The sequence below is a fragment of the Strongylocentrotus purpuratus genome, unplaced genomic scaffold (assembly GCF_000002235.5).
Source record: "Strongylocentrotus purpuratus isolate Spur 01 unplaced genomic scaffold, Spur_5.0 spur5_scaffold_8, whole genome shotgun sequence".
NCBI lineage: Eukaryota > Metazoa > Echinodermata > Echinoidea > Camarodonta > Strongylocentrotidae > Strongylocentrotus > Strongylocentrotus purpuratus.
The window spans coordinates 7,827,722-7,853,910 of record NW_022145614.1 but is presented as its reverse complement, the minus strand read 5'-3'; the positions used below and the strand labels follow the sequence as shown (position 1 = coordinate 7,853,910).

General features: G+C 36.2%; 3 protein-coding genes across 4 annotated transcripts in view; 1 reads left to right on the top strand and 2 right to left on the bottom strand.

The window, feature by feature from the left end:
- The first annotated feature begins 1,421 nt into the window (after positions 1 to 1,421).
- LOC574834 (mediator of RNA polymerase II transcription subunit 10) lies at positions 1,422 to 6,916 on the top strand. 2 transcript variants are annotated; one of them, XM_775230.4, is made up of 5 exons: positions 1,422 to 1,524; positions 3,406 to 3,636; positions 4,101 to 4,187; positions 4,959 to 5,061; positions 5,809 to 6,916. In XM_775230.4, the coding sequence occupies exons 2-5, from the start codon at positions 3,503 to 3,505 to the stop codon at positions 5,896 to 5,898; spliced, it is 414 nt and encodes a 137-aa protein (XP_780323.1). In that variant the 5' UTR covers positions 1,422 to 1,524; positions 3,406 to 3,502; the 3' UTR covers positions 5,899 to 6,916. The 2 variants fall into 2 exon arrangements, with proteins under 2 accessions (XP_780323.1, XP_011675314.1); XM_011677012.2 differs by having other exon boundaries at positions 1,428 to 1,524; positions 3,401 to 3,636.
- Positions 6,917 to 8,101: 1,185 nt separating this feature from the next.
- On the bottom strand, positions 8,102 to 15,075 carry LOC586452 (exosome complex exonuclease RRP42-like). The gene is made up of 7 exons (XM_030975923.1): positions 14,949 to 15,075; positions 13,280 to 13,393; positions 12,270 to 12,449; positions 11,737 to 11,876; positions 10,960 to 11,083; positions 9,985 to 10,140; positions 8,102 to 9,235 (listed from the first exon to the last, which is right to left on the bottom strand). Exons 1-7 carry the CDS (start codon positions 15,006 to 15,008, stop codon positions 9,140 to 9,142), a joined length of 870 nt encoding a protein of 289 aa, XP_030831783.1. The 5' UTR covers positions 15,009 to 15,075; the 3' UTR covers positions 8,102 to 9,139.
- A 1,063-nt stretch (positions 15,076 to 16,138) lies between these two features.
- Positions 16,139 to 26,189, bottom strand: part of LOC100892079 (kinesin-like protein KIFC3) — a 31,961-nt gene continuing 21,910 nt past the window's right edge. The window contains exons 15-21 of the mRNA XM_030975085.1: positions 25,947 to 26,051; positions 25,371 to 25,498; positions 24,896 to 25,013; positions 23,972 to 24,101; positions 22,969 to 23,172; positions 22,180 to 22,358; positions 16,139 to 20,947 (exon numbers count right to left, since the gene is read on the bottom strand). Coding sequence (XP_030830945.1) covers positions 20,861 to 20,947; positions 22,180 to 22,358; positions 22,969 to 23,172; positions 23,972 to 24,101; positions 24,896 to 25,013; positions 25,371 to 25,498; positions 25,947 to 26,051 — 951 coding nt within the window. The 3' untranslated portion in view covers positions 16,139 to 20,860. The remainder of the gene's footprint in view (positions 20,948 to 22,179; positions 22,359 to 22,968; positions 23,173 to 23,971; positions 24,102 to 24,895; positions 25,014 to 25,370; positions 25,499 to 25,946; positions 26,052 to 26,189) is intronic.

Genomic DNA, 26,189 nt, shown 5'->3' with positions numbered 1-26,189 from the left:
CATTTATAGGAATGCCTTACTAAAATAGGATATTACAGCTGGAAACTCAAACCATTTGATCCGCATTCCATTAGTTGTCTTGACACCTATAATTATAGTGAAACTGAAAAGTCGTCCCATCAGCTCGTAGCGAGAGACTCCAGCCACCACGTTCTTCCTCCTGCTCTCCCGCAATCTCCCTGTTTATGAAAAAACCTCCCACCAAACATGTAAAATGAACAAGCATACCGGTAACGTATGCAATATGCGCACTCCCTAGGGGGTGGGTGCAGGGAGGGGCGAAGCGTGAAAGTTTTGACCATTGATTAAATTATTAGTGAAAGAAGACGATTGGTTGTACCGTTCTCGACTCTTAGTCCTTGTCTGAAATCATTTTCCGGCCCCCTCCAGGCTCCAGCGCGGTCGTTGACGTTTCCTTAAATAATTAGAGAAGGAAGACGATTTGTTGTACTGTTCTGGAAGGACTCTCAATCCTAGTCTGACTCTGAATTCAGTTTCCCTCCCCCTACAGCGCAAAGGAAGCTCTGACGTTTCATTAAATTAATAGAGAAAGACGATGATTCTTTTACCGTTCTCGACTCTTAATCCTTGTCTGAATTTTAAAAATTGTTTCTATGTCTGCTCCTTTTTCTTCCTAGGCTTAGACTAGACTAAAGTCTACGTCCTCTCACTTTTTTCTCTTCTCTCTTTTCTTTTTTTTTCTTCTCTTCTTCTCTTTCTTTTTTCTTTTCCTTCTCTTCTCTCTCTTTCTATTTTTCCTCTTCTCTTTCTTTTTTTCTTCTTCTTGGCCGGTGTTTTTTTTACCATCGCCCCCTCCCCCCTGATTAGAGCGGTACCTGAGTAGATGAGGCGGGAGGGCTAGGAGCTAGGCGTGGATCGCGGAGATTGAGTCAGCTCAGTGCAGTGGTGGCTTCATCAAACACATTTGTATTGTCCCACCTAATGAGTTTCACGTACCCGCCACAACAACAATTACAAATTAAAAAGTTAAACTGATTCAGTTTTTCTTAGAGTTAGATATACCTTCCCATTTTCAACAACTACAACTACAATAACTTGAACATAACTTTAAATGTGAAGTAAAAAGTAAATACATACCCTCAAATCCAAATGTTAATGTACTTTCAAGCTGTTTTGTTTCCTTCGACGTTGTAAATTCTATATGTTGTTGAAAGACATGATTGGTCTGCAAATTCAGACTTTTAGTCAAAAGCTCAGTACTCATGCAAATAAAAAATTATTCCGCCTTGATGAAGTGAGAAAACCATGCAGCTCTGTTTCAAAATTAGTCTTAAAAACTGTTAATTCTTTACCACCATAAAATGTTTAAATTTCTATCGGAAAACAAACTTTGTATTTTCTGTATGACTAAAATAAGTTTCTGATAATAGACTAGCAGATCCAGTGCAAACTAGCATTACCATTCATTTGTGCTCTGCATAAAATCAGCGTGAAAGAGAGTCAAATATCTGTATTGTGGGAGTGATATGTATGAAGGGTTAGCTGGCTGGCTTGATATGATCAGTAAGTACATGATATCTGCTCTTTTATGGGATTAAATAGGGAATATGATTCGTAAATTTGAGATGACCATTGTCCATTGATTGATGATTGAACAGTGTGAACAAGCGCCCATAATTTGCATTTGAATGTGTGTGTGAGAGCCTAGCTGAGTTGGCTGGCTGACTACAGCTGCACTGTCACTGTGTGTGATGGTGACTGTGACTCAATTGTTCAGTTAACTGTCAGTTCAGTTCAGTTTATTAAAAAACACATGGCATAGTAATCATGACGAACAAACATGATCCAAAGTGAGACATCAAAAAGCAATGCTTGTGAGTGGGGCCCCTGTGGAGGATGGACCTCTCAATCCCAGCGGATTGGCAAAGACTTGAAAGAGACCAACGTGTTTCAAGGATCTGCGCGATTCAAAACATGAAAGATGGTAGAGGATACGATCATAGATACGATACAGTCTCACGCGCGCAGAGCCCCCAAAACAAGCAGTATGATACCTTGTAAAACCTTGAATACCAAAGCTTAAGGAAGAAAGCTGTGATAGGTGATATTCGATCTAGACCCTATGATTTCTCATATTCTTTCTACACAAATTTGCGCTGCAACTAAATAAATATATAATAAAAACAACGAGACCTTACTTCCGGCTTTCCGCACAGAGATCTACAGCCGATTTATAAAAGATGCGATCCATAAAAAATAAGGTAATTTCATAATTTGCAAGGCAAGATATTATACGATCAGATGTTCCCACTTCTTTCTTACAATTTTGAGTACACAGTATCTGCTCCCAAACTGAAAATTTCCAAACCCTTATCGATAAGATAGTTTTTGGAACGGACGCAAATGACCGCAAAATGTGACAATCTGTTGTCAATATTTTCATAATTCCAGAGACAATTCTGTCTCTGGGTAATTTTATATTCCTCTTTCAGATTTTCGAAATCTTACCAATTTTTTTGAGATAGCAAACTTAGGTCACGCGCGAATTAGTATGGTCAAAGTCACAACACCACCATACTACTGATATAGTCCAATTTTTATTCAAGTGACTTGATCTTGAATGATTGTAATTTTATGAACATCTGATTAATAATATGGGTCCTTGCTATTTTCGTATAGCATTCTAGACTCAGGGTTTTTTTCTTAAGCTTGATTAAGAATTAAGGTAGATTAATTCAATAAGTCTGACTCTAACTTCTAAGATTGTAAGAAACTCATCATTTTTATCAGTCAAGTTAAGACTCAAAATTGAAGCTTGTATCCAATAGTGTGGCTGATTATGATTTATCTTGACAAGTTCTGATCATGCCCATGGGTGGTGAGATACGAGAGAAGGTAAAATTCGGACTCTGAGAATATCTACTTCATCAGAAGTTTCAAACTCCTCCCAATAGTTTGGTTATACTTCATGCATTATATTTGTAGAAGATATTTGGTTATTCCATTAGTACCAGTCATGGGTGTAGATCTGTAATTGATACCTATTGTTCAGGGGGGGGGGGGGATGATCTATTCATTCATCCCCCCCCCTGAACAATAGGTATTACGTAAGGATTGACGCCCATGGTACCAGTACTGTGGAGTACTGGAGTTCCAAACATAACTTGGTATCAAATGCACCATTTCTTTTCATATTTGACCTGATCTAATCTGCGGTTGGGCTATCAGCTCAATACATTGATTAGAAAAAATTAAATGTGTTGAGTAACATGCACAATGTAAAGGAGAAACAACAGCTTGGACTTAACCATTTACAAACAGATGTCAGTGATTAAAGTCGGAAAGTCCTGATCAATGTGACAATGTTTCAAAAGTCTGTGTCTTTTTGTGTAAATATCAGTCGTCTTATTTATGCTTTTTGCTCATCTTTTAACCCTAGATTAGAACACATTTTGGATATCAAGCTGGACTAATGTAATTTCAGTAAAGGAGAGATTTCTTCAAAAGACAGTTAAGCTGTGGTCACCATCTATCAACTACCATGTCGTCATCTCAGCCAGACAAGTTTGAACCATTGGTTGAGAATCTAGAGAGGTTTATTGAAATCACCCGGCAGCTGGGACTTGTCGTCAGTGACTTCCAGCCACAAGGACAAGCACCTCTAAACCAAAAGCTGTAAGTTCTAGTTCTTGAGTTTCAGAAAAAAAAGTATTGACGGCTAATGTTCTCGTAGATTAAACCTACATGTTTCCTTGCGTTGTAATGGAATTTCATTCTTACCAGATTAATTTTGTATTGCTAAAAAAGAAACCTTCCAATAATTCACCCCATACCCCCCCCCCCCCCCCCCAAAAAAAAAAGAAGGGTGTGGGACTTGGAGGATATGTCCTAGTTAAGTGGACTATATAAGTAAACAGTTGAAAACATTTATATACTAGGAATAGTAAGAAATGATATCGACTAATCTGAAGCTTTAAGTCTTAAAAAGAAAAAAAAGAGTGCTTTGAGGTGCTGTAGAGAGCAATATTGTCAGTTAGGAGCTTTCTGTCATTCAGCTATTATTTATGTGGTGAAACTTTTCAATATAAAAGCCTGCTTCTACTTCTTCAACATTTCTCTTGTATCCCTTTGTTTTTTAGACACATGCTGGTGAGCAGTCTTCAAGAACTAGACAAAAACAAGGAGCAAGTCCAAGATGTACAGGTTCCATTAGAGCTCATCTATGAGTAAGTACCTGAATTCAAATATCATCTGTGTTTGAAGGGGCATGCCACTTTGGTCATTTAGATGGGCACAAGGGCCAAGATTGATTGCAAACATGGCCTCAACCTTGGTTAGTTTGAGAGGGGAACTGTGGCCAAGGAGTAAGGCATGATGGCAAAATTCTTTCTTCCCTGATCCTGCTATGCAAGGTTTGACAGAATTTCTGCAGTTTAGAAAGAATTGCTTCTGTTAGCATAGTGTAGGGATATATATGTAGCTTTATATGTTACACATCTAATAATAAGATAGGATTTAGCTATTTCATTTTATAACCTCCAAATTTCTTTTAAAACGTTTTTTAAAAGCCATATTGTTAAAATTATTGTCAAAATAATTTTTGTGTATCATCATCATTATGAAGAAATCTTTTGATTAAGAATATTTACTTATTTTATCAATGTTATAATTATCATTTCCATGGTTTTAAAAAGTTTTCCGGGCAAAAAGAAGAAGAAGAATTTTGTTAAGTCCAGTACTTGTGTGGAATAGTATATTGTCTGTTTGGGGCCAGTATGGCGTTATATCATTTACTCAGAGTTCACATTTAACATGTCTCAGTTGATGGACATTTAAATATTGTATTTATTTTACTTCATTTTAAGCCCATAGCCAATTTCATTTCTATTTAAACACCACAATAGTAATGACTTTATATATTGTTTACATTTTCAAACATTCAGAAAGTAAAGCAGTTGTGGATTTGTCGTTAAAAAAAGACTTCTTTTTATTTATAGATATGTTGACCAAGGCAAGAATCCTCAGCTGTACACAAAGGACTGCATGGAGAGAGCTGTAGCTAAGAATGAACTGGTTAAAGGAAAGATAGAAACATTCAGGGTGAGTGCAGTCCAGATCAACCTACCAGATGGTAGACTCGGAAAAGGGTACCTTTGTAGTTTGTTGTGTAAACTCTGCCTAAAACAGATGTTGGCACTCGACCTTCAGTTAATAAGTGTACCCAATTTATTGAGGTTTAACTTCGGCTTAGGCCACTGTCAATGACCTGCCCTACCCTAGGAAGATTCCTAACGTAGAACAGTATACATGTACATCTGTGATTTATCATTAAACATCATTACCCTGGTCATAGCTAGCAGCCTAATGTGTTTATGTTTTTATCAATCGAGGGTAACTGTGACCCCGACTATTCAAAATGGAGTCTTGCAGCAAATTTCGTGAAAAATTGAAGGAAAAAACAGCAATTTTTTACAAAAATCCCAAGAGGTTAGCTCCACATTTTCTGCCAGAACTTGAAAAAAAATTAAGAAGGGCCTATTTTCATGTTCTTTTACTAATCCAAGATAATTGTGGCTCTGTTCTATTTGAAGCAAGATTTTAATACAAATTTCGTGATAGTTGGAAAACCAGCCATTTTTAAATAAAATCGCAAGGCGTTAGCATCATCATTTGGCAGATTTTTTTTTGTTTTTTGGAGAAGCCTATTTTGTTGTTTTCCCATCAATCCAAGATAACCGTGATCCCAGCCTTCCCAAGGATGGGTACGTACTAGAGCAAGTGGTGAAAGCAAGCTTTTCTTACATACTTTTAAACCAACATTTGCAATGTTTTATTTTATTTCTGCAGAGATTCAAGAAGGCTCTTGTCACAGAGCTGGGTAAAATGTTTCCAGAAGAGATTGACCGTTACAAGACCGTCAGAGGTAGCGACACATGAACGGAGCAGTTCAGCAAGAATTCTATTGACTTGTGAAAGGACAGTGAACCATGCCGTGTTAAAGAACAGTGAAGTTTTTCCATTGCCCGTTCAGGATTACCAAAGGAGATGGTGAGAACCGTTTCCCACGATGAATACATGAATGGAGGCAATGTTATAGATGCAATGGATAACATGATGGGATACTGAGCTTACACTGTAAGGAGTAGGGAAATGATGTGTTGTACACACAATGGAATTGTTGATGGAACTTCTCTTCAGATAGATGCCATTAACGATGTGTGGGAATGCATGTTTAATGGAAGAGTCGGTTGCCAACTTCATACTCGGGTTTGAAATCGGACTGGAAATGATTTGTGCCGAGAGTATAATAAATGAGATCTGTGCGAGTCCTTCATTGAAGAATTCCTGCGAATGTTTGCCCAAAGCACATATAGATGAAGATGTTGCCTTTATTCACCAACAGAAGTGAACTCATGAGATATAACAAGTCCATTTTATTTCTTTTACTTGGACCAATTACAATGTAGAATCGACTTTAATTCAATATACAATTTTGTATCAGTTCTTGCCCATATTAGCTTTAGTCCAGTCCTCTTTCACTATCTCTCTTTCTCTTCCTTCACTATCTCTCTCTTTCCCTCTTTTACTTTTTCTCTTGATATGCAGATGAAACCAACTGTGATCACATGACCCCCAAATTTACCATATTTTAATAAATATAGTCACAAAGTGTAATTTGCATGTGCAAGTCCAAACGTTTGAATAATTTGGTGTCCTATATGTGGATTTTGGGGTCCCAGGCGCCTGTTAAGTTCTGCCAAAAGTATCGTTTTACTTGACATTTTTGTCTCATCCAAGCTCTTAAAGACATTGAAAATTGGCAAAATTATCAGATTCAATAAAATCTAAGACGTAGGTAATTTATTGGACATATGGCTTGAACTGTTAATGCTGGAAGTAGAGGGATTGTCTGAAGGTACAGACAAGGCAACAAGATAACTAGAATATGGAAGAAAAAAAGTACATTTTAATATGAGGTTCCTTTTTTTTGGGGGGGGGGGGGGAGGGGGGGGGGGGGGGGACAAGACCCAATCTAAAGGATTGTTCAGATATGGCACGGTAATTCGCCACGTTATTTTAGGTGTAAATGGATGGCAACAAAGGAATTGTGCATATTCATTGAACTCTGTGTTATATGATCGAGAAATGTGAAGCGTAATACACTTTATGTCGTAAAAGAAACATCATGGTTTTGCTGCGTCATATCTGGGGGGTGTTTCACAAAGATCCTAAGTTGAACTTATCTCAAGGTTGGACTTAACATTTATGGAAAGCCGTTAGCACCTTTGAAAATATTTTTATAAAATTATTTTAAAAGGCATAAAATGTTGATTCAAATCATTCATATTTTAAATTATCATCTGAGATTTCATGTTCCTGTTGTAGAATTTATAAAAAGTCTAAAATACTCCTAATTTTTTTTTTGAATTTAATTTATTTTAAGGCTACAAATGGCTTTCCATAATTTTTAAGTCCCACTTAGAGTTAAGTTCAACTTAGAATCTTTGTGAAACACCCCCGTGAACGAGCCTTGACTAGATAAATCTCCTCAGGAATGTGAAGGTGTTAATAGACAATGATATAAAAGGAAAGCTTGCATGAAAATCACTGATGTTTTATATGCTTGTATATTTCATAAAGATAATAAACATGATCGAACTGTAAAAGCAAAAATGGTTTGTTAATCTGTGTACACATTAAACACTACCGTACTTGTTTAAATGTAACATACATGAAGCCCTCAAACTTCCGTCAGCTCAGGGGAGCTTTTTCAATACCCCGGTACACGCTATAAACCACCCTGGGATTTTAATCTTTTACAGATCTAGAAAGAAAAAAAATTCATAACCACAAGTCAAGGTTACCTTTAAAGGTCTTCAAAGGTTCTGTCTGACTATCTACATCCCTATCTAAATGCTATTACCATTTTAAGTGTTCAGAGAAGTTATGTTAGTGTTGGTCAAAGTAATGTTGAAATTGTGTATTTTGTGATTCATATTTACTGGTACAAAACACAAGCAAATCCACAGTAATTATTTCTTCCTTTTAAAATCCTTCATCAGAGTTTCCTTCAATCTTTTAACCCAAATTTTGAATTTGTCAATCTAGACAAACACGTATTCTACTCTTTAATTTAATATTTTTCCAATGATAATCCAAAAAAAAATATCAATTGAAATGTGACCATGTATTACAAATACTTTTATTGCTTTCAAAACTCTTGAAAAACCAACAGGAAAGATCATTTTAATCATATTCAAGACTTTGACCAGTACTCAACACTGTAATACCTTTAAGTTTAAGACACATTTGTATAACAAAAAAAGTATCCCATACATAGATGGCTATTACTGTTTCATCAAGTTTAATATCATATCTGGAAATAAACCTTGAAGGCAACTACTCCATGGAAAATATGGTAATATGGTCTTCTGACAACAAAAGTATTGATCGAAAAGTATGGTAGTAGTTGCAAAATCATAATATTTTATGACCAATTCGAACATCTATTCTTATATTTGTAGCCATCTAAAACGTTTTCCCCTTTTTAGAAGAACTATGTTCAGTGTGATGAAGGCACAATTACTAAAAATAGACTACCGTTACAAGAAACATGGAGTTTGAACTGAGATGATGAGAATTACATCCTTAATTAGATATTATTTGAACAGTCATGAACATCTTCATCACAAACTTCTAATACAGAACACATTGTATTGCATTCGTTTTCTTTAACTGTCAAAATGGAGAGGGAGATGGGAAGTGTTCTTTCACTTAAAAGTTCATGATCTCATTCCCAAAATCCAGTGTGAAGTACAGGAATGGACATGGTCCACGGGACTCGACAGTCCTGGAACATAAGATGTCCTGTGTCATGACTGCCAGGTTCTCCAGTGACTGTAATGATGACAAGCCACAATATCATACATATTTCCTTGTGAGAAAAAGATAAAAATCTTCATAGTATAATCATCTTGTGTCTTGGAAGTGGTGTGGATGCATTACAAGAATACATTACTGCCGAGGCCTGGAGAACCTGCCCACCAACTGTCGAACAGATCTTAAATTTCAGAGTTTTTCATGACCCTTGCAGCTTTAGGCAGCGGTGGATCAGTACTCTATACATTTGCTCTTGACACAAGAGTTCAAAGTTCAAAGTTCAAATAATGAGCTTTCATCATGTGAGGAATCCCTTGCTAGACATGTCACTTCCTTTCTTTGAGAGGAAATCATCCAGGCTTTTGTTCAGGTCCTTCCCTATCTGCTTGGCTGACTGTCAAGGAAATATGGAAGACATTGTAGGTAAATGGTTAAAGATATGAAAGGAAATATTGTACATATTGTACATGAATATTCACTGCTAGTTGATATATAAATATATACAAAATGAGGTGTCGATAAACATAATTTTTGCTCTTTTGCAAAATGATAATTTAGTGTCTTGCCATTCCAATCACATTCGATAGCAAAAAGAAATAAATGCTTACAATCATGACTGTACAATGTAAATGAGGGTATACTGTTTCTCGTAAAGTTCAGACAAAAGAATGTGAAGATCGTCAAGAGTTCTGTACACATGAGAAATTATATAAACATTTTTCTTCTAAAATCTCTGCGATGACTACTAAGTGTCAGTAGTCCTTGACACAAGAGTTCAAAGTTCAAAGTTCAAATATTTTTCTTTTAAAATCGCTGCAATGACTAATATCAGTAGTCCTTTCACCTGTTGAATACTAAGCCCAAAATAAACAGAGTGGTGATATACGGAAATCAAATTACATCCGACAGGTTAAAAAGCCTAAAAGCTTATCTGTACTAGTTTATAGGAGGGGATTAGACCACCCTGCAAGGTCACTGGACAGGTGGTTATTTCATCAACTCAGCTCTCGATTAATATAAAAAAAGAGGATCATGGGGGACCATCGGGTACCACTAAGGCATTGTTTTTTATATAGAGGGAGCAAGTAGCTACAAGTTGTACAGTGGGGCTTTAGTAACAATCAAATGAAAAGGGAAACTTACAGTGAGCATCTTATAGATACTGTCTATTGTCAGACTTCCAGAACCTTTCTTCACCATGCCATCAATAGCGCCCTCTTTGTTGACAGCTGCAACTATGCAAGCCATGCTGCATGCTTCTTCTTCCAGCGTCGCATCCACGATGTGACCGGAGCCAACCTGCAGATTTAAAAAAAATGTAATCGTCTTCATTTTCGACTATTCTCAACTTAAAAATTCTAATGAGTTAGGTCTGTAGAGGACTAAGTGAACTCAGAAGACTGATATGATAATGACAAGCACTTTTCAGCCCTAGCATAACATCCAACTCTTTATAAGATTGACTGCCAAGTAATTGGCAAAGGAGAATGTGAAATTAAAATATGAAATCATTTCTATAAATAGGCATCATCTAGTTGATTGATCTCCATGAAATCAAATGAAAAAAATATCTCTATAATGTTCTAGATTGTCCTTTGAAGTGATTATTTGCTACTTGTGTCATGTGTTTAGTCAATTTTTTTTTAATTAAAGGAATAGTTGAGTTCTTGTTTCAGACCGCAAATGCCTTCAAAGTGCATGGTTATTGTTCTTATTCTTATTTATGACATTTCTAGTGCCTTTTTAGAACCTAAAATTGCTATGAAGGCAATTTTAAACCCCAAAATGTGTGAAATTTAGCAAATACGATCATACCAATTCAGCTCCACTTTCAAAAATATATGGTGACCGTTAATTAATTAATTAATTAATAATAACAATACATGGGCCAGCTGGTTGTCCTTATTATAACCAACACGAAAAAGCCAACATCGGCATTGGCTGGAATAAGGGCGCTATTTCGTTTTTTCAAATTTGACACTCAGTTTTTTCATTATCTCACAAAAAAATTATTTGTGTAGCGCCCTCTGCAACAGAACTCGACTATTCCTTTAACTTTAAAGGGTTTAGTATAGAATGTTTGTATACACTCTCAGCGGTCTATTCTGGCCTACTTACCGTAGTGACTGTAACAAGTACAGGCAGATTCTTGGTATCCAAAGTGACAAAGTCGTGTGGGTTACTGGATACATCAATGTCTTCCGTACCATCCATGTCTTTATGTACTGTCACCAAAGGTATCCTAACATTCAGAGGAAAGAGGTTAAAAAATAACTTGTTTTGAAGATTAAAATAATGCCGCCGACACCATCTTCGGTGAGACATTAAAAAAAGGCTTCATATTGAAAATAGTGTAATTGTTCTAGCATTTAGCTTAAATCGCATGGGAAGAAAAAAAAAGTATAAATTCACAGCATATAAAAAAAAAGAAGAGCAGGACATAAGATATCATGGCTGGCCAATTATTAAAATGTCATCAACTGAGGTACTTTTTGAGCAGCATTGTCCTAATTTTTTTACTCAAAATGAGGTTAAAGTCTTAGTTTTAAGGAAACCGATGCACTAACTAGTTTTTAGAAAATGAATAACTACAGTATTGTTGTAGTTTTAGACGGATAAAATGGAAACAATACCATTTTTTGCCTCTTAATGGAGACCACAATTTTCAAACAAATTCACAACTTGAAATACCTAGAGGCCACAAGTCTACCTTCGTGAAGCCCTTCTTACTGATCTGAATACCCTTCTCATGTCAACTCTATCTGTACTCTATTTCAGATGGCATATAATGACCTCTATGCCCTTTTGATTGACCAAACTGGCCTGCACCTGTAACTGAAGCATTTCAGGCAAGACAGGCATGCAGCACTCTTCTTGATCTTAGAGAGCATATACCTTGTATTATAGAGGGCTGCTTTGACTGCCAGAGCGATAGCATCCAAGAGGTTTCCTCCACATTCCAGCACAACAATGTCAGCATAGAGAGTCCAAACACACTGACCTGCTATTACACACAGGGATTTATAGTCCAGCATCTGTGAAAGATAAAAAGAAAAATGATGAATTCATCAGAATTGGTTAGACTTGAACTGCGCACATTGCCACCGCCTCTCTGTGCAGAGAAACAATAAAAAATAAAAGGGGGTATGGTATGTAGTGTCAGCAAAGAGAGTCCACATTAACTAACACTCAATTTGTAGTCTAGCAACTTTAACTCATAGGAGATTTGTGGCTGGCACAATAGGGAGTAGCACTGTGGCACTGGGTGCATTGTATGGGTGGCAGCTTAAGAGTTAATAGTAATAAGTAGTAAGCTCAGTACCAAAAATCTTTTCACCTGCGACTCCTATTCACAATTTATCTGCAACCTTCAATAGACAAACATTTTATTACTCTTCAGAAATCAAATCAAGAAATTGTTGTCCTACCTTTTTATTTTTGTAGACGAGCCCAAGCATGTTGGATATCTCGGCTGCCAGCTCATCTCCGCCCCGCCCTGCGAACTTTGGAGATGCATTAGCTGAGAAGTCTACAAAGAATTCTATCCCACCTCGGGATGGATTCAATGGATTAGGCGGTCCCATTTCAGCCTTCACTCCAACTAAGACCTTTACAAAGATGAAGGAGAAAAAAACAAGCAAAAACTTCAGAAAAGATTACATAATTATGTAGAGGAGGATGAGGAAACAGAGAAATATAAGAGAATAAGTTAGACAGAGATATATAGAGAGATACGGATGAGAGAGATTTAATGCTGATAATTTCTATTGTGTATAATGTGCAACTTGCACCAGATTGCAGAGTTGAACTCTGCCTGTATAATTTACATTTGCATTGTAGCTGTTTTGAATATGCAAATGAACAACTGAAGATTTGATTTTAAGAGCTCTTATCAAGATATGTTGTTAAGCATCTGCCCAATCCATTTCCATTGACCCTCATGATAAAATTTATTGTACCAGGCACATTATTTACATTCCGAAATAATAATAAAAATGATAAATATAGTTGCAATATATATATATATATATATATATATAGCACTTATATAGTGCCATCAGAGTCAGTGTTAGAGTTAAAATACAAGTTACCAAGCAGTGACGGAGTGAGTTGAAAGAGTGCATGTGGCTTTAGAATAAAAATGTCTTCAAACTAGTGCTGTAGTCAAACATTTAACCGTCCAGTATCCGACCACCATGGCAATATCCATTTTCAATTGGACGATTTTGTTTTTCATTTTATTTTTAATTAAAAAAAAAAGAAAGAAAACCGTCCGGTTTAGACTGGTGGTTAAACAGAATTGGAGATATCCGTGATGTTACAACACAACTTCAAACTCAAACATTTGAATAATGATACCATTAGCAGAAATATATTATATTTAATCACTTCACAATGTTCTAACAGTCAATTTTCAAAGAAATATGATTCAACATACTTGTGTGTTTGATAGCTTCAATCTTGCAGAGCCACTTGTGTTGGACACTACTCCACATTCCAATTCAAAGTTTCGATATGACAGACATGTTCTTCCATCTGAGCGCAAGTCATCCTAAATAGAGAGAGACGAAACAAAAAGTGAAGTTTCAATAAGAGCCCTTTTCAAGCCCCCTTTCCTTCTTCTTTTCCAGAGACAACTGCTTGGTTCCCTCTTTCTGATATCGATTGCTGACACCCTACCAGTGACGTCATCTAAAGCAGTTGTGCAATATCCAACACGTGGACATCCTATCTCGCAATGGCAGATAGCCTGCCGCTGACCTGTGTTCATAACCGATCGCGTTCGACAGCAACGATAAACAACAAAATTAGAAAATGGTGAAACATAGCTAAATAAGGTTGGCACAATTGCTGAAAGTATGCTGTAATATCTGCAAAACAAAGGAAATTTTCATCAACGAAACTTGTAAGTTCCATTATTTTGGTCCATTTAATTGTTTGTTAAACCATTGGAATGTATCATGATACAGCAGGTTTTACAAAATGTTGCATGAACGTACTGCAGTATGTGCTATGTGTGTGATTGCCCAGTGTGAAAGTGCATCTGTCTACCGTATTTGCCGGCGATAAGGCCGCAGCGCTGTATAGGCCGCACCCCCGATTTTGACATTTTATGTTGCGTACAAATGTTGATGTGACTAAAATCACCACCTTAAACCGCACGGCCATCCCGCGCTGATACCAACACTGCTGTTTTCTGTGATGTAGTCATTGAAATGGATTGAAAATGGCGACTTCAGACTTACTTACTTTTGCAATGCATTGGCACGAACTTAGATCAAAATCTATCGGCAGATGTTGTTTTTGGAAGTTTATTTTCGTCTTCATGTCAACAATGCAAGATAAAATTGTTGGTAAGATGTGTGGAAATGTATAGTTATTGTACCGTTCGTAGATCTAGTCCCATATGTACAAATTCGTGCTGGTTTTGACTTTTTTTTTTTTTTTTTTTCTTTTCGCCGCAAAGGCCACACCCCGACTTTTTGATATTTTCTCTTCCAAAAATACTGCGGCCTTTACGCCGGCAAATATGGTAATTAAATTACCGCCGAAAATTATTTGTCAAAAAGACAAAATCAAAATTCAAATGACCCTGGCTATTAAATGCCTGGGCTTGGCCCTGCTCATCACTCCAGCAAAGCATAGAGAGTCAAATGCGTATTGACCTCTATCACTGTACTACATGCTGAGACGCAGTAATTGCACACAATACACACATTGCACACTAATGCACACAATTGCACAATGAATACGAAGTGGCTGATCGGCAAGTTTGACAGTAGACTCACGATTTGAATTTTCAAATTATTCTTTCTTAGTCATCGGTAAGTTGAAAAAATTGTATCTTACTGCTAGACCTATATTCGCCAAATATTGAGAATCAATAGAACAGCTTTTAATACACAGCCAGAATAGTAATGCAGCTATGAGTATGTGTGCACTTTGTCTATAGACCTTATCGAATGTAACCAACCACAATTACAAACAAGAAAATAAGCGTGTGGGGCTTAACACATTTTTCTCCATACAATTTACAATATTGCCTGTTGCCAAAGATCAAAGACCCTACAAGAACAAAGAAATTACAGTAAATAAGTATAACTCACCTTGCAGATTCCATGTATTATAAACGTTTTTTCACCTTCACCTAGTTGTATCGAAGCCATTTTAGGACAATTAGACTTGCGAGGTAAAGTCTGCAGAATGCACACGTGCAGTATCGAGTTGCTGTGTGTTTTGAGTTATGCAACACCACAGACCAAGTCAGCCAAGTCAGTCGTTGAGGGGGGGGGGGGGGGGGGGGGGGGGGGGGGGCCGGGGGGGGGGGGGGGGGGGGGGGGGGGGGGGCCCGGGGGCAGATATGCGCCTCGATTAACGCGGGCAGAAGAAAAAAAATCCAAACCACATCTCCCTGCCTTTATTATTGAAAGGAGGTTGGCTGTCAATTATTGATAGGCAAGGGTGACAAACAATTTATGCAATTTTTTTATGGTGATCGATCGCCAAATTAGGATTACGGTTCGAGGACAAATTGCCCCCTGCACGTTCACCCCCCCCCCCCCCCCGGAAAACTACCATCCAAGGACAATTACCCCCCGGAAAATTACCTTCCCCCCCCCCCCCCCCCCCCCGGGAAATTATCCCTTGGATAGTTATCCCCAGAGGAAATTGCCCCCTGAGAACAAATATACCCCCCCCCCCCCTCCTGAGGACATTTTTACCCCTCGGAGAATTATTTCCGAGGACTATCCCCTGAGGACAATTACGCCCCGAGGACAACTACCCCATGGACAATCACGATTCAATAGCAAAAGACGATCTGACACATCACCATGCATGTGAACCCAAATTCGTTCCAATACTATATAGCACGTTATCATATATTACTATACACATTTCTGTTTTATTGCTATAATTTCTTAAACTGTTGATGCTCAGTGGTGTAGGCTTAATAGGTCAGTATGGATGGTCACTTAAATATGTGATGTTTGAATAAAACAATTGGGACTTGTGTATTAATTCAGTCTTTGCAGATCAAAAAAACACCCCAAACAAAATTAATCATGCCACAAATATTTCGCCTCCCCCCCCCCCCCCCCTCTCTCTCTCTCTCTCTCCTTTTCTCTCTCGTATGTCCTCCTCACAATGCATATCCTTGACTCTTAATAAAACAAACTGTACTTCAAGAACTCCCAATCTCCCTCCAAACAAACAAAAACAAAAAAATCTAGAACTGCTAGCTCCTTGGCATAAAGTACTAATATAAAACAAGAAAATGGTACAAACAAGTGCAATGTTTCATGGCAGTCAATTCATGTTAAGATTTATTTCTCTTCTAAAAATATGATTAAATAAATTTTCAAATAGACTTAACTAGGACATTAATTGTGCATTGTACTGTGTTATTTTTCCCCATTTATTTTGTATATTGATTTTGTTTAACTGAAACAATTCATGAAGAGGCATAATTTACCCCCCTCAATGACAGGCATGGTTATCCTCAACTTGAATATTTGCAATTCATTATAAACCTTTACATTGATAAAACCCAACTTAAACCATTCAAATAATATTTTCTGCCACAAATAGAAGAGTCCATGATTAGTCTATTAAAAATTTGTCAGAAAAAGAACGCAGCCAAATTACCAATTAAAGGCTTACAAGATTCAACACAAAACTCCTCTTGCCATATTAAAAGATACTGAACTAGGAATATGTGTGCTAAAATATAAACATAAAGGCAGACTTATTTCGTATCTTGAAAAATTATGTATATCATATATCTTAAAAGATTAGATAAGTTAATGGTCATGCAATCCGAAAGTAGTGTTAAATTTGGGGATATATATCCTGTATTAAATGCATTTAAAATAATTGGTATTATATTTCTACAGAGACTTAATCAGGTCACATGTATCCATAATGTAATACTGTTTACATACTAAGAGTAGTTTCTGTTTCAGGCAACTTAGTATCATGAAATGACTAAAAACACATTTTTTATAAAATAAGTACAATAACTCAACTTTTCCACCCTTCTAAGAAATCTGAATATATTAGTTTCTATTTACAAGATAAGATTTCTTCCAACAACTATATGCATATTATAATTATTCTGAAAAAAATAAGAGCATATTGTTCAAAAATACAACATATACTCCATTTTCCTTACTTTGGATATACATGATTACTGAAATGAAATTGTGATGAAAACTTTACCAAGCATGACAACCATATAAAGCCATACAAATAAATAAATTACACATTGACTAGTTACATCAAAGCCTACAAAACATAAACATAACAGAAATGACTTCTTTTACTAAATCAAACAATTTTGTGACATCTGTATTACATTATTATTGTTTTAGATCCATAGTGAAACTTTTCTTTCCCCAGATGTGCAACTATGAATTCTTTGTAAACTAAAGGTGAACAGTCAGAGCCCTTTTTTACCTTAATTACTCCCAAATGTAATGTTAATGTCATAACAACTGAGAAAGTATCACTCTGAAAAAAAAAGCTTGAAATGTTCACATAACATATATATATATTTACCCTTGAAAATATTCCAATGATGATTCTCAATTCATATGTTATTTTACCAAACTGTAATATAGTAGATTAGTTATAAAAGCAAGTGATTAAAACATTTACGAAATGACCCCTACTACGGTACCTAAAACTCTTGAAACTGAAACTCTGAAAGATATTCAAAAATATTTTGAAGCCTTTAAATTTGACTATAAATAACTAGAGAATCAATTAATCAATTAACTTACAGATCATCACAAATTATATCTACATGCTTGACTGTTTACATCACATAAAACAGCATTTGACAATAAAAAACAGCGTTGCAGTCATACAACATTTACAAGGCACTACTGCTACAAATATACTGGTATGATAGTGATATGCACAAGCGGCGACAGCCTTGTTAACCAAAGGTCATGTGACCAATAATGCCTCCGACACCATCTTCGGTGGCGGAGGCATACAAGTCAATGAGACCAAACAAAAAATGTGATCACATCTGATCACCTTCTACTCTCTCAGGCATTGTATGAGATCAAAGAATCTGGAGACCGAAACATAGTGAAAAACAACAGTGAATTTGGGTCTTGTGAACCTTGATTTTTTTTTTTTTACTTTTTTTTTTTGGGGGGGGGGGGGCCTCTGGTTAACTGGGATGTCCCCGGCACAAGCAGCACAATGTGGTTAACGTTATTCAAAGTTGTGCAAACATATACTATTTGATGACAATGTGTAAGGATGGTGGCCGGTTTCTAAGGTTTCTAATGCTTTTACAGACCACACTCATCGGTCAGTGTAGCACACATACGTAAATAAAGATAGGACATTTTCAAACCTGTATCTCACTCCCTGAAAACATATTTCAATATAAATCAAACTCAAGCATTTATATCGCCAACTTCATACAAATATTTTTGATATTGTGATGTTGAAAATGCAGAAAATGACTAATTTGATTACTACTTGAAGTCAGAAAAAACATGTCAAGTAACGAACATTTTCTAAACTGAGACTTACTTGTAAGTTAGTTTTACACACACAAGGTCTGTGTGATATAGCAATAAAAATAATCACCAGTACATTCATATTAATAAAACAAACTCAAAGTAAACACTGTCATGGATCAAAATTAAAACTGATTAAAACATTCAAACTTAAACTCCTCTTACAATACGATTCTGTAATGATTAATATTAATTCAATCATTCCAACTACCGGTAAGTACAAAATGTCTCGATCATACTACATAATCATTTTTGAAACGCAATCCAATCTGTTGAAATATAAATAAACATGCATGTTATCTCCCCCTTCAATTAAACAAAAATACATGTATCTTGTATCTATCCCATCTTCATTTTTGTTTTGTCATTCGTATTATCGCTCTCAGATCATTTCTTTGGTATTTTACACATACATCGATTGGCACAACGTTTGCTACATATATATTTCATTCAGTCTGGAAGTAGGCTACTAGTGCAAAGACAAAGTGTAAGTACTGATAGCTAAATCTATGAGGTCCATGCAAACATCAACAAAGGATACACACACTGAATACATCAGCCTGTTTCAGAAAATATGCCATGTCTGAAAAAATAGAAACAAACAGTTCATGCTCAAACTTTTCCTCTTCTTTGTGCATTGGCTGATAATAAGGCCCTTTTACTTGATTGGTGAATACAACAATGATGAAGGGAATAAATCAAACTCTTCAAATTGAAATATATTCCCGATTCAGCCAATATAATAATAATAAAAGTGAGCAAATGATGCTTGATTATATTTGAAAAGCATGTTCGATCATTCCTGAAACAGGCTTTATTTACACAAGTACATAGGCTCGATAATATTAATCACATAGACTCTAATTTTGAAGCATATAATATCTACTGTACATTTAAAAGCACACACTTTTCATTTAAATAGAAAATTGCCAACGATTTACCCAATCATGATTCTCTAAAAAATTCTGAAATGGACGATCTTTTTATACACAGAATAGACAACATCAATAATGCAAGCTTGTGAATAACTGATAGAATGAGGTGATAAGGGTTAACAGTATTAATAGTAAGTTGTTCTTGCTATTGTTCATATACATTAATTTTGCCAAAGTTCTATAAGACAGAAAATAATATTGATAGCATAAGTGCATGATTTTTATAAAAAATATGCGTTTTCAATAAGTTAAAATCAAATTCATCACTAGCACACCATTATCAATATACAGACGCAATAACATTTGTTCGATGACACAAAAAGAATGATTTTTTTCTAAACAATTCCTTTTGAGAATCACAAATTATCTTATTCCTATGATAATGATGCACATGGTCTTAAATAAATAAAAGGAACGAGTTAACATGAGATGGTTATCCTTCAAGAACATACTTTGACAATACAGATATAATCTACCTCTAGATACGGAGACTCTGATCATCATCCAATATGATTTCTGTAGCACATTTACATTGTCAGAGAAACATAAGTATAGGAGAGTTGTTAAGAGTGTAATCGCTAAAATGCAGAAGTTATTACATACTGGTAAAAAAGGTAACATTCATGATTCGGCATTCATCCCTCTTTCGATGATTGGAATTAATTTGACCATTTTTTTCCTAAGTTTTAATGATCAGATTCATCAGGAGAGTTGATACAAAAACTTTTCACTGATTAGGGTGTCCATATAACATGTCATTCAGGCTTCTACCAATCTTAAAATGTAGTAGGCAAGCTTTCATTCACTCTCGTGGACTTTCTCAAGCCAAGTGATTCTCCACACAGTTTCTTGCTGTCTGCTGCCCAACAGTAGATTAATCCATTCAATTTTTATGAGATACTAATTAAAGAAGAGTTGCTGATAGAATTGTAGCAAGAAGCATTATTTCAATACATGGAGATGGATCTCTAAATGAATATGAAGACATCCTTTTGAAGGAGCTTGTTCATCATTGTCGAGTTGCAGTCAATTTTGTTGTGTCATAATACAGTTCATTCATCCATTGCAGTCGTAATCAATACAAAACAAACATTAAGGAGAGAGTTGATACAAGAACACTCCAACCATCTTATGTAGTGGGAATGCCCCATTTCATCACACAGACAATAGAAGAATAAGATTAAAACATCATAATGATCATCATAATCATCATCTTGATTGATCGTCATGCAACGCGATCATTCTTCCACGTAAGTTAGATGAAGGAAAGTTTCAGGAGAGTTGTAGATTTATGTGTAGAAAGAATGCCAGGAATCCATACATATGATTCTCTTGATATATATACTGATATTGGTGACTAGGAATTGCTGATCGTCGTCATAATGTCACTGTTCACTAATATTCATTCGACAGTTGATTCATGTATTTAAGTTGTAGCAGAAATAGAAGATGTTTTCAAAAGAGTTGTTGATTGTATCGTATCAAGAATGCACAGAGCCATATCACACAGACATTGATGACGATCCAGGAGTAGTTTATTGATCATCGTCTTGGGGTCACCTTCAGCGTTTTGTTCGTAGGAGTCTTTGCTCTTGCGGGTGTGGAGTAAGATGCAGATGTAGGAACCTCCTGGAAGGCAAAAAAAACACAAAAGAAAATGGGTTTAAAGATGATATCTTGCATGATCTCTATCATATTTGATTCTCTTTATATGCTCATAATTTGCCTCTTCTTTGCTCTATTACAGAATATGATCTATGTCATGCCTTTCAAATCAATTAAATTGCTATTGATTCTAATAACTTATTGCATCACAAATACCAATGATTGTGTGGCTGGTACTACCTATTTTCCTTCTCTTTCTGATCATCTTCTTTCTCGCTTGTATCCCACTTCCTAAACTTTATTTTTATTGGGGGGGGGGGGGGGGGTGGGGGACCTAGACTTCAGAGCACTAATGGCTTAAATAACTCCTCTAAAAGACCTGGATAATCCCTACCAAAATATTTTGGAGAGTTTCCAGAGGACATGAAAGGGTATAGATTCATCTGAATTTTGTGTTTGTATCATTGTAAAATATAACTTGAAGCTGTTGTGTACAGTTTTAATTTCCCTGGAAATAATGGAGATAATTGTAAGTAAATTATTCTAAATTTCCTTCTCTTTTCCCACCTTTTATCACTTTTATTTTCTTTTCTTCTTTTCAATTTGTATGGAGTGAGAGCAACATTTCAAAGATTTCAGATCACTGTTAATTGTAAGTACAGTCGAACCTGTCTCAGTGGCCAGCTCTCTATAAAGACCACCTGTCTATAGTGTCCCTCTCTAATGCTTTCGTTCAAGATATATTGTAAAACCTGTCTACAAAGGCCATCTGTCTACAGTGACCACCTTTTCTGTATCCCTTGGATGGCATGTATAGACAGATTTTACTGTACACTAATACCTATCAAAAGGTATGTCTTCATCAGCTTGAGAATGCCAAATAGCCCGCTGTATCTGATCTGGGAAATAATCCAGAAGATACAAATTGCGTCTTCATCAGCTTGAGAATCGACCTTGAAACTTGAAACTCGAGCTTGGGAAATTAGCTCGAGATATTTTGCTCAGCGTTCGCACATACTGCGAGTGTTCAGGCTGGTAAAGACACACCAGACAAAAAGCGGGATACTTGCCAAATAGCTGGATATTTTGAAAACTAGCCCAAGATATCTTGGGATGATTATCTTGACCAAATATCCCGCTAATTACAACTTCGGGCTGATGAAGACGCAAATTAACTGGATAATTTGCGATCAGGTTATTTCAAATAGCTGGATACTTTGCAATCTCAAGCTGATGAAAACCTATTGAAACCTTACCTCATACTGTGAAAGCCTGTCCTTGAGGGCAGCTACTTCAGCCGTATCTGTTCTCTTACTAGCTGCTCCCAGCTCCACGCTACGTACCCTCTGAGCAAAGCTAAGACTGCAGTGAGACTCTCCAGAGTTCTTAGCTACGGGTGAGACCTGGACTACCATCAAAGTCTTGCTGTCTCCACCTGATATCAGGAGGCAAATACAAACACTAGTTGGTTGGTCGTTTCTTTTACCTGACTGGTAAGAAAGCATGTACATGCTTGTAAGTATAAAGCAAACCAGGCGACTGATGGCTTGAAGTCCTCTCTGAGGGACTGATAATGAGGATTGATGCCTTATACCAAAGGGCACTGGCGCATCAAATTGTTTTCAAAACCGGGACCTCTCTGTTACAAGACCACTGCTCTACCACTGAGCCATCATGACTCACCCAGTCAAGTAAATTATGATTCTCCCAGATGAGAATACCATATGCTACAAAAGGTGTATATTCATATGTCTGTTGACATAAAAAGTGGTAAAAGTCCTTAGAACTCCAAATATGAACATACCCACTAAGTGCAGAACTATCATCACTGAAGAAGAAATATATAAACTTGACCAATTGCAGGTCTTGCAAGAAATTCATATTCATGACATTTATCCATCAATTTTTTAAAAAGTCAAACAGACACGTTTATGTGTGAGACCAAGACGCCCTCTCACACCAAGACTGGCGGATATCATCAGAATCGATGGATAGCGCCAATAAACCCAACAACAACAACAACAAAATAATGTTTGATAACTCACCTAAAGATTCTTGAAGTAGATACGTAAGTTTAGAGTTCCTGTACGGTATATGACCTTGCTTAGCTCTCAAAGCTTGGATGACATCGCCTAGAGCTGAGAGAGATTTATTGATACTTTGGGCTTCCTTCAATCGTTGGGTGTCTGTACTCGATCCTGATTTATTCACTCGCTCTGAGCCAGCCAAATCTACCAGGTTCAGTTTACCTAGAGGAGGATTGAGAAGAAAGAAAGAAAGAAACAGAGGTGGTAAAATTGAAGATATTTGCATAATCAATAATTACACTGAAGAGTATTGATATGTATGGGAATTCATTGCCATTTTCAGTTTATGGCAAAAGACCACAAACAACATGAGGTGTATATAATATACAGTGCATTTGCAATCATTCCTGCTGAATACCGAACATTCCACACAGAGAGAGGGGGGAAAGAGAAAGAGAAAGAGAGACAGGGGAGAAAGAGAGAGAGGGAGAGAGAGAGAGGGAGGGAGGGAATGAGAGAGAAAGAGAAAGAGAGAGAAAGAGGGAGAGAGAGAGAGAGAGAGAGAGACCTAAAATACATGTTAACACATATCTTTCCTTTTTTGTTTAAAAACTCATATTCCAACAAAAATATCCAAACAACTACCCTCTCTCTTAGTAACAGAGAGTGAACACCTAACTCAAAACAACTAACCCCTAAGAAAAACAATCCCCAAAGTGATTACCCCGACTGTAGAGTAGTTGTCTGAGTCAAGGAATAGTTCATTGAACTTGGAAATACTAAATTGTCTTAAAGACCTCCCTGCAAGGTCACTGACAGGTGGTTATCTCATCAAATCAGCTTTCAATTAACATAAGAAAAAGAGGATCATGGGGGACCAACAGGCACCCATTAGGCATTGTTTGCTATACAGAGGGCGCAAGTAGCTATAAGTAGTGCAGTGGGGCTTTAAGGCTAGTTGTCTTGAGGTAGACGTCCAGGATGTTATCATCAAACCCTGCCAAAGACGAGTTCAACGTACCTTTTGTCCGCTTCCCAGATGCTTTGTTCTTTCCGAGGATGTTAACACATAGCAAGGCATGCGATCTTGAACTGTGTTCGTTCATGTCTGTACATGCCGTGGAACGGTTCTTGTGACCAGTGGCAAACACCTGAAAATGATTCAAAGATCAATCAATTACAGGGAAATTCTGAAGTAATTATGGTTATGTGTTCTATCATACTCCTCTTGTTCTTTCGTGTTTAATGCTTTTATGTGGATTTGTAAATTTGCGCTAAGGCGCCTTGAGCATTTGATTTCAAGTGGATTTGGTGTCCTACAAATTAATCTTATACATGTATTTTATTATTATCAATATTATTATTAGCATCATTATCTTTATCCTTATCTTTATCTTTATCTTTATCTTTATCTTTATCTTTATCTTTATCTTTATCTTTATCGTTATCGTTATAGTAATTATCATCATCATCATCGTCATCATCATCATCATATCATTATTATTTTCATCATCATTAGCACTTATAAACTTTAACAATACATGCTAGTAGATATAACTAATATTAATATAACAAGATGGTATTCAACTTTTATGCAAAGAATTAATACAGGCAGTGTCAAATGCTGATGTTTCTAAAGACAGTTCGAAACAAAACTGTTGCTGTTAAAAACAAAAATATGCCTACATTAATTTTCGATAAAATATACCTTTATAAAAGTATGTAAATTGCAATGCCTCATATATCTTGCATGTCGTCATAAAATAAACTGGAATCCTTTAACACATAGGTCAGTCAACATGACAAATTTTCAAGCTCTGTATATTTGCAGTTTTTGCAAGTTTAAAATCAATCAATCTCTTTTATTGTGAAGAATAGATTATCATAAATATCAGAAATGAACAAGAATATTACAACAATCAGAACATGAACAAAATAGACATACCCTATTGATGTCTCCAACGGAGCTGACTTCAACTTCGGTGAGTCCAGGCACATAAAGCCCGCCCTCGGTGGCCATTTTGACATCCATCTTGTTGGAGGGGTCGTCGCTCAGTAGATCCCTACAGAGAAGATGAATTTCATGTTGTTTGTTTATCTGATGGTTGATGTAGACTATTGGGTAGTACATGTTACATTGTTTAAGACCTACCGGTAAGCAAAATGATTTTTCTATTTGAGTATATAAATATTGTTTTAAATGTTCATCTTGAACCTGTATTATAAAATTGATCAGGTAGTTGAAAGTATTTCTAAAGCTGAGATTAGCATTTGCATTTCGTATAGGTACACACTCGATACATGCACAGCCTTGTAACATGGCATTTTTTTCTCTCCTGCTTATCATATACATATATATTTTTAAATACTGACCCTATCAGACAGTGTCTGGAATGTATTTTATTGGCAGAAATGTTTACCTGAGCATTTCATTGTAGATCTCCATAACAGACACAGTAATGGTAAAAGAGTAATCTGAGCGTGCGGCTGTGTCTTCAAACAGTAACTTGAGGGCACGTTGGTTGATTCCAGGGTTCTTTGCTGGACCCTAAGGACGTAATGAATATATACCAAATAGGAAATATCATTTCATGAATATTTCTCATTTAAATATCAAAATAACCCTTAATTGTATTGCTACAGATACTGCTAGCAGCTATGTACCCAGAACTTGCAGTATATATCCATGTGAGCTTTTTTTTTCCTTCTTTTTTCTTTACGATGCCCTCAGTAATCATATACTAATACAGCTGACACCACCATGTTTCACTGAAATCTATTATGTAGCTGATATTGAATGAAAGTAACATATCAAGGGAGATTTCAAATAAAAGAAGAATACATATAGTACCATTTTCTGGTGGTTCAGTAATACAATTAAATTTAACACAAGGGCATGGAACTTGATTAAAAGTGTGACACCAATTAAAGGACAGTAATGTCATGGTGTTTGTATCATTACTAGGCCAATTTCAAATGACTTGATGATGACTAACCTGCATAGTGAATGTTTTTCCTGACCCTGTTTGTCCATAAGCAAAGATACAGACATTGTAACCATCCACACTTGAGATGATCAACGGTCGCACATCATTGAAAACCTGAAAGAATGATAAATGATTCAGTGAAAAAATTATCCTCAAGAATTGGAACAATAAATCAATGAAAGGAAACAAAACAAGAAAATAGAAACACTAAGACAAGAAAGACTTGTCAGAGAGAAATAGAACATTGTAACA

Coding starts and splice junctions, on each gene's coding strand:
- LOC574834 (XM_775230.4), top strand. CDS start 3,503: ATGTCGTCATCTCAGCCAGACAAGTTTGAACCATTGGTTGAGAATCTA. Junction 3,637..4,100: donor GCACCTCTAAACCAAAAGCT/GTAAGTTCTAGT, acceptor TTTGTTTTTTAG/ACACATGCTGGTGAGCAGTC. Junction 4,188..4,958: donor CCATTAGAGCTCATCTATGA/GTAAGTACCTGA, acceptor TTTTATTTATAG/ATATGTTGACCAAGGCAAGA.
- LOC586452 (XM_030975923.1), bottom strand. CDS start 15,008: ATGGCTTCGATACAACTAGGTGAAGGTGAAAAAACGTTTATAATACAT. Junction 13,394..14,948: donor TAATACATGGAATCTGCAAG/GTGAGTTATACT, acceptor CTCTCTATTTAG/GATGACTTGCGCTCAGATGG. Junction 10,141..10,959: donor TACTTGTTACAGTCACTACG/GTAAGTAGGCCA, acceptor TTAAATCTGCAG/GTTGGCTCCGGTCACATCGT.